This window comes from Cynoglossus semilaevis, chromosome 14, assembly GCF_000523025.1.
Source record: "Cynoglossus semilaevis isolate Cse_v1.0 chromosome 14, Cse_v1.0, whole genome shotgun sequence".
Taxonomy (NCBI): domain Eukaryota; kingdom Metazoa; phylum Chordata; class Actinopteri; order Pleuronectiformes; family Cynoglossidae; genus Cynoglossus; species Cynoglossus semilaevis.
The window spans coordinates 18,499,965-18,508,349 of record NC_024320.1 but is presented as its reverse complement, the minus strand read 5'-3'; the positions used below and the strand labels follow the sequence as shown (position 1 = coordinate 18,508,349).

The 8,385-nt window shown below is 39.0% G+C and overlaps 1 protein-coding gene across 2 annotated transcripts in view; it reads left to right on the top strand.

Moving 5' to 3' along the window:
• Nucleotides 1–6,698, top strand: part of fbp1b (fructose-1,6-bisphosphatase 1b) — a 14,332-nt gene extending 7,634 nt beyond the window's left edge. The window contains exons 4-12 of one of the 2 annotated variants that reach the window (XM_008325655.3): nt 2,598–2,661; nt 3,327–3,553; nt 3,782–3,944; nt 4,028–4,120; nt 5,243–5,383; nt 5,490–5,627; nt 5,732–5,851; nt 6,263–6,452; nt 6,576–6,698. In XM_008325655.3, coding sequence (XP_008323877.1) covers nt 3,384–3,553; nt 3,782–3,944; nt 4,028–4,120; nt 5,243–5,383; nt 5,490–5,627; nt 5,732–5,851; nt 6,263–6,451 — 1,014 coding nt within the window. In that variant the 5' untranslated portion in view covers nt 2,598–2,661; nt 3,327–3,383 and the 3' untranslated portion in view covers nt 6,452; nt 6,576–6,698. The remainder of the gene's footprint in view (nt 1–2,597; nt 2,662–3,326; nt 3,554–3,781; nt 3,945–4,027; nt 4,121–5,242; nt 5,384–5,489; nt 5,628–5,731; nt 5,852–6,262; nt 6,453–6,575) is intronic. The other variant, XM_025062598.1, reaches the window with a different exon arrangement.
• The last annotated feature ends 1,687 nt before the right edge of the window (nt 6,699–8,385 follow it).

Here is an 8,385-nt window from a genome sequence, read left to right as displayed (position 1 = left end):
GTAGACTCTCTGTTTTCACTAGTCACTGCTCTTAAATTGGTACGTCCCAGCATAGACTAACCCCACTATATAATTACTCTGCAACTCCCCAACTAAACATCCAACCGTAGCCTTGGCAGGTTTTCTGAGACACAGGCGATCTTCTAAGTATAATTAACTTGTGAAAATCCAAAGTGTAACTTAATTCTTACCCAAAAAAACGGTTGATTTATCGCATATATGCACGGATGATGGGATGTTAATATTGATGTAAATAAAAATAGTTACCTGCCATGTTTCTCAAAATGTAAGAGCCCTGAGTCAGGAATCGATCAAAAAGTGTCCAGTGAATACTCTGTAACGCATCTATAAAAGAAGAAGAAGAAGAAGAAAAGACACAGGCTGATAATAGGCTCTGAGAACTCTAGCGCTACTGCACTCTAGCTCCACTCTCCGTCCTTTATTCCAGGTTTAGCTACCTGACCTTTCCTTTATGCAAGTATAAAGGAAATCCTATCCAAGGCCATTAGATATTATAGTTAATTCTGCAAAAAGTACAGACAGCCTTGGTGCACAGCCGTGTCTCACTGCACTCTCCTCTACAGCCATATCACTTTTCTATCAGTAAGCACTTTCTGCTTTCAGCATGTTGAAGCTTCAGGGAGGTCACAGCCACTGAGCAGCTGGTACGTCTGGATGTTTTTGTTTAAGATTGAAATAATGAGGTGCAAATAATATAAAGGTAAAAAAATAAAGAAATAGCTGGTACGTCTGGATGTTTTTGTTTATGATCAAAACAATGAAGTTCAAATAATATAAAGGAAAAATAAATAAAGAAATTAAATTTATAATAGCGTACATTTAAAGAAATTAAATTTATAATAATGTACATACAGAATGGTTCAGGCCTGTGTGCTTTTGCAGCATGATATATAGTAGATATAGACGGATAAGAGCGGATTGTTCTGTATTTGTGAAAGGAAGTGTTAAAATCAGACAAAACTCTATGGTCAGACACTTATTTTTTTAAATCATAACCACATTTTTATTGTCATTTTTGAGCTTTTCAGACATAACTCCTGCCCTAGCCCCATCTCTATTTTAATTTACTACTCTGAAAAACTACCTCATAAATATGTATGCAATTCTATCCTTTTCCTAACTGTAATCAGACTCTAACTCCAATGCTAGCTCCGTAGTGAATTCTGAACTTCAAAATATCCCGTCACTCAACGAGAGCTGCAAAATGTCCTCACAGGACCAGTGTCTCCACTAAACTGTTTCACATGAAAATGTACGGACACACACACACAGGCGTACAACAGGCTCGTAACAGACAGACAATTCTCTGCACACACCAGAATAAATTTGAAGGTAAAAGTCGAAGTCACTCACCTGTCTGTCAGGAGGTAAACTGCAGCCTCATATTTCAAAATTAGTTTTCTAATAAAGCTTGTTTTTGTTTAATAAAATGGTTGTTTGGAGATGTGTTCCAGTCACATGTATGTACAGAGACGTCAACATGATACGCCGCAGGTGCTGTAAGGAGTCAGTCAGGTGATGCACGGTCCTGAGTAAAATATTGATGATGTCTTTTTGACTGTTTAATTGATTGGACGGCGTCAGGCCATTTGTGTGTCTTACCTCTGTGATATAAATATGACGTTTTAATTTTATTTCAACAGCCCTAATTCACAAAATGATTTTTTTATCACAACAGACTTTTTTAAAAATTGGAATTAGAATTAAAATAGTCCTCGTTCAGTAACACGTATGACAGGGGACGAATGTGTGTACAGTCAATGTTTATTCTGAGTATATGTTGACTACACACAGCAAATTACTGTAGAGATAAAGAGGGGAAATGGGGGAGACTGTAACGGACAAGGTATGGGGGGCGGTAGAGAGCAGCACCATGACAACACCATGACAACACTGATATACAAAGAACAGTCAGACGAGCTGTTACAGTGCAGTTGTAAGAATAATTTTATCAAGTTAGTTACTAGTGTCAAAAGTTACAGTATTACAACTGTAATCAGTAACGAAGGGCAACATGAGTAATGACGTCACTGGATAAGGATTTGAATGGATCTTTAAAATCTTAGAATAGATCTGACCTTAAGTCAAATTAATAGTAAAATATAAAAAAGTTAAACTTCAATTTTAAATTAATGAAATTCACGTATTGCTTAATTCACGCAGATTTATAACGAACCCTCGCATTGTTTATGTAAAAGTCGACCGGGCCGTAATCCTTAAACATTTCAACTGTTCTCACCCTGCGTGTAGTTACTAGGTTTTAGGTTGCATAGTGACATCACCTGGAGACTTTGTAGAATTGCAGTTGTAATGCAGACCTACGGTCTCAGTCGTATGTGGAATTTTGAGTGTTAATCGATACGACTCCGTAACAGCAATATATCGTTAACTTTGACAGAGCCAGACATTACGTCACAGCAGTGACTGCAATCATGACTCTTATCTCCTGTTCGTCTTGAGGCTGGTGTGAGTTTTTCCCACTTTTTCCCCCCATGTCTTTGTCCCGGACATAACTCAGATGTTCCCTGTTTGACTTTGGCTGTTTATCCTCTGTCTCACAGTTGTTTATCTTCCAGCATCACATCTGGATTCAGAGGTCCTCCATAAAAACAGCCCCGTGGTTAAGACCTGAACGCTAAGGTACATGTGTTGAACTTTGGACTCTTGTTATCGTGCAGCGAAGGCATGCAGTGACTTCAACTGATGATGGACATATGGAATTCTAAAATACTGAATATGAATTATTGTGTGATTGTGACACAGCACACCATATATACACATATATGTATGCATATATATTTACAGTTTCACATGACCAGTTGTTAAAACACATGGTTATATAAATATAAAACAATGCATTTTAACGACCGGCCTTGTTAAGCTGTCATTGTTGACACATTTTGCTACGTCATTTTTATCATATGGGTATTTGACGCCATGTCCTCTGACCTGTGATGTAAAACTGTAAAGCAAAAACAAAATGTCCCTTTAATTATTTAAACTTTACTGAAGAACTAAGTACTTCATAGCAGTGAATACTCACATCCTCTCATAACCACAAACGTCACATGTTCTGTTACATAGAGGCTGTAAAAAACAACAACAATGTTATAAAGGTGTGTGTGAAGAAAACTAATACAAAACCACTATCATTTGAACTTTGGTCTTTTGGACCTGAGGCCAGAGCAGTGATCAAATCATCCCCTGTCTGGTTGAAAAGGACACCTGTGATTGGCCGGAGGGGTTTCACACCCCCTTGTCATCCCCCCCAACCTCACCTTTGTGTCTACTTTTTAACTTGGCAGCAACACTGGTGGATTTCACTCGAGGCATTCGGTCCCGGTCCCACACCTGACAGCAACATGTCTGACAAAGGAGCCTTCGATACCAACGTCGTGACCCTCACCAGGTTTGTCCTGGAGGAGGGCAGGAAGGCACAGGGCACAGGTGAGCTCACCAACCTGCTCAACTCCATCTGCACAGCTGTCAAAGCCATTTCCACCGCTGTCAGGAAGGCTGGGATCGCTAACCTGTGAGTAACCCTTCCTTTTGTAGCTTAAACAGCTAATACATTAAACTGCTTTAATATTAATGTCGTCACTCAAATTTTTTAATTTTTTGATAGTATTTTGAGATATGTTAGTTTGTTAATCCTAACCCTTGCAGCTGCTTGATGGTGACAGAGATATTTTGTTTTTTCATTTTTAACCACTGCTGAGTCTGAGAGTTGCATCAAACTTGACCTTTGCCCTCCTGGCAGATATGGTATTGCCGGAAGCACAAACGTGACAGGGGACCAGGTGAAGAAGCTGGACGTCCTGTCCAACGACCTGGTCATTAACATGATCAAATCCTCCTTCTCCTCCTGTGTGCTGGTGTCAGAGGAAGATGAGAAGGCCCTCATCGTGGACCCAGACCAGAGAGTACGCACACACTGTTCTCATGTCGCTTCGTGCAGACTTTTATTTTGACATCACTATAATATTTATTTCCTGTCTTCTAACAGGGCAAGTACATCGTGTGCTTCGATCCATTGGATGGTTCATCAAATATCGACTGCCTCGTGTCTATCGGAACAATATTTGCCATCTACAAAAAGGTTGGTATTAGTACTACAGTAAACTTCTGAACATATATCTTGGGTCTGTAGGGTTCAGGCCTCAGTCAATCATATTCTAGTTGCATTCATTCTATGAAGGCACAGATACAGGGTCTCTTGTCGTACACACACATTGTAGATCACCAGCCGTTAGGAGGCTGCAATTACAGTAGTTCACCACTAAGTGTCAATTGTGTTAGTTGCAAAACCAATCACCTCAGGGAATTGGTCAGTAGTAAAATGAACCCATTTCTTATTTTTTATTTTATTAGTGACATCAGTGAGTCCAACTATCTGTTACTTTAAGCCATACAGTGTTACCGTGGCAACTGGACATATTTAGCACATAATCCACTGTGTTTAAGGGCAATCTGGGCCAACGTATAAATATGGCTTTTAAGAATTTTAACATCTACATTGATTCTTATTTTATATCAACTATATCATATATGCTTTTTTGTTGTTGTCTCCCCTACTGGCCATCGGAGGTATAGCTCTCCTGGTGGCAATTACTACATTTGAAAATTGCTAAAAAAAATAATAATAATAATAAATAAATAATAAATTTATTATTATTATTATTATTATTATTATTATTATTATTATTATTATTATTATTATAAAACCACCCTGACATGAACAGATAATAAATCGCTGTTCTTGTCGGAATTAGTTTTCACATCACACACTGGCATCATTTACGATTAATTTTTTTAATGGTTTTGTATCTTATGATTACATACCTGGGGAAAAAAATCACCTACTAATTTGTACCCATTTGATAGGATATGTCGTAGTTTCCCTGTGAACGAAACTGTATGAAGGTAAAGTGTAGTTTAATGTGTGAAGGACCGGTGAACATCAGTAATCTCTTTGCTCTTTGAGAAAATTTCAGGAAATACTTGTATTTCCTGACATATAAATATAAATGCTGTTTTTATATTAACTTATACCTGGAAAACTAATGTATCCACTATAGAACAACCTGTCTGTCATGTGAGTGCTCTGACATATACAGTAAGTGCTGGTTCCTAAGAGCCTCTTTTTAGTTGTGAAAGAATAGTCTATAAAAACCTTTGACATTTTCCCTGGTTTTGTAAATTATTTTCTGTTCTTCTACAGACAACCAATGGTGAGCCCTGTGAGCAGGATGCCTTACAGCCTGGACGGAACATTGTTGCTGCTGGATATGCTCTGTACGGTAGCGCCACCATGATGGTCCTGTCTACCGGTCTGGGAGTGAACTGCTTCATGCTCGATCCTGTAAAATAAGTTTAAATTCAGTAATTAATGATATTCATATTTAATTTGAAAAAAGTGTTTAAACGATGATATTTACGTTTTGAATGGTTCTTTTTTCCCCCTATAGGCGATAGGTGAATTTATCCTGGTGGACCGTGATGTGAAAATAAAAAAGAAGGGAAAAATCTACAGTTTGAATGAAGGCTATGCACAACACTTTTATCCAGATGTGACAGAGTACCTGCAGAAGAAGAAATTCCCAGAGGTAAAGGAACGGTTCAAACGTTTAAACTGTTCTGCATTTTTAAAAAGGTAAACACCAAACAAAAACCAAATATTAAATTAGACTTTTATTTCCCTCGACTGTAGGATGGTTCCGCTCCATATGGCAGTCGCTACGTTGGCTCCATGGTGGCTGATGTCCATCGTACTTTGGTGTATGGAGGAATCTTTTTATATCCCGCTAACGTGAAGAGTCCGAAGGGAAAGGTGACTGGATGACGTTCCTGTTCCTGACTCTATTGTTCCAGCTTGTATCAAGTCAAGAAGTTCTGAGACGGATGTTGAAATCCTAAAAAGTTTGATCCTTCATCATCATACAGCTTGATTTCTGTTAGAGTCAGGATCTGAATTTGATCGGGATTTTCAACCCTCAAAAATCAGAGCAAATATAAAATTTCACTTTTAGATATTATCGTGATATAAGTACTGAAAAAATTGAGAAGAACTGGATCTCAGTTCATACCTTTCAGTCTTAACCCCAGAATTCTACAAAGAAGGAATTATCTAATGAAAACCACTCACAGATGTTTTAAGACTTAAAGTTTTAGAACTTTTTGACTTCCCCTCATGTTGCATCTTCATAACTCACTGGTCATCTTTCTGAATCTTGCCTTGAAGCTGAGGCTGCTGTATGAATGCAACCCCATGGCCTTCATCATGGAGCAGGCAGGAGGCTTGGCCACCACTGGAGCCATGAACGTCCTGGACATCCAGCCCTCCACCATCCACCAGCGAGTCCCCGTGGTCCTCGGATCCCCTGATGATGTGCAAGAATATATTTCAATTTACAAGAAACATAACAAATAAGGTACCAGCATCAGTTACAGTATTCAGTGACTTTACAGACAACAAGTCAAGTCTGTCAGCATCTGTCAACCAGAACTGGCTGAATGAAAAAAATCATAAATTTGTTTTCCTTTTATTTCATCAGCTGAACTGAAGAAGATTCCAGAACGACTGGACCTCAGGACACCTCTCACTGCTCTGACTGCTGTACCTTCTTGTTCCTCTCTGTATTTTTTTTAATGAAGTAAAAAAAAAAAAATTCTTAAAATGTGTTATTCGTCTGTTGTTTAAGGTATCAACGTAGCTTGTTGCCAAATCGGTGTAGATACTTTAACTGCAGCTCATATATTTAAGATCGTGTGTGGTGTATTGATGTTGAAAAAAAAATGTATATCAATAATTGTTTTGTTTTATCAATTATTAGACATATAAATTCCAGGCGACCCGTGGGGTTGTGACCCCAATGTTGAACAACACTGAATTATTCAATCATGTTGTACCATATAGGTACATGCATTTAATCAAAGTACCACAACATATATGCATATTTATGAGTATAATCCGTTGTTTGGGTGGATATACCGTATTTTCCGGACTATAAGTCAGAATTTTTTTTGGCTGAGTTTGCGACTTATACTTAGGTGCGACTTATATATTAAAATATAAATGTTCTCGTTGTGTTATTTTCACAGCCATTAGAGGGCACTGGTGAAACTTATACTCCGGAGCGACTTATACTTTTTTTTCCTTCTTCATTAGGCATTTTTCTGCTGGTGCGACTTATAGGGCAGAAAATACGGTATATTTATTAACTTATAGTCCGGAAAATACGGTATATTTATTATTATAAATGTGTATGTGAAAAGTAGCTCCGAAGACAAAACAGTGTGGACACCACTGCTCTACAACACTCTACGTTCACTTTCTGCTGGACTTTTTTTTTTTTTTGCCCACATCCATTTGCCGCCTCGCTCGGTGCGGCCTCAGCTGCACTTCAGTCCCTCAGAAACTCCAAAAATGCGTTCCCTCTTTTGCTGCAGCTCTAATGAACCTTAAATGCCCACAGAGCCAAACAAAGAGCCCCAGCAGAACGCCTGCACAAATGTCCCATCCAATCAATCAAGTTTATTTACAGAAGCAGCCATTATGGTCCGCTGTACAACAATGTCTTCACAGTCAGGACGGCCTTCCTGTGTGGCGCAACAGCTCCCAACGAAGGAAAACAATGGCGTGTGTGTATGATTTGAAACCAGATCTGATTTTAATAATGTACAAAAAGGCAATAATAACAGAGCGCTGTGGATTATTGGTTACTGATGTCATTTGGAAACTTGGCCGCTAGCTGCAGTTTTACTGCCCTTAAACTCACTCATGTTGGCGCTTTAGAGACTTATAATGTGAGAATGCCGCGTGAGTCATTTAAAAGTTAGGTTATGGGAACCAAAAGCAGATGTTTGATCAGAAATGTAGGGCCAACTCCTCCGTACGTACGGAGAACTCGGCGTAATTTATGTTCCTCCAGTGCACTGGATGGAATCCATATTGTCTGGCACTCACTAAGAACTGAACCACTTGGCTTTTTCATGTGTGTTTGTCACAGTCAGCCCTCCAGGGTCTCAGTCCCCATGAGACGCACAAACACTCGCACGTTGCAGGCACACATGTTTATTTTCGATTCTGTTCAGACTGTGTATGATTATAGGTTACTGAGTCAATATTTAGATTTTGCAGGAAAAGCACAGCCCAGCCTGTTTATTTTTCCCTCGCTACTGTGTGTGGTGAGCGTGTGTGTACAGTGTGTATGTGAAAAGCACGGAGCTGCATCTGAATAATGGCTGCGCTATTAAAAACAGTTGTTGTTGTTGTTGTTGTTGTTGTTGTTGACAGTGTGAGGCGACATGAGGAGACACGGGTGACATGTTTAGGGTGTCGATGGACCACACGTTTCGCAGCCT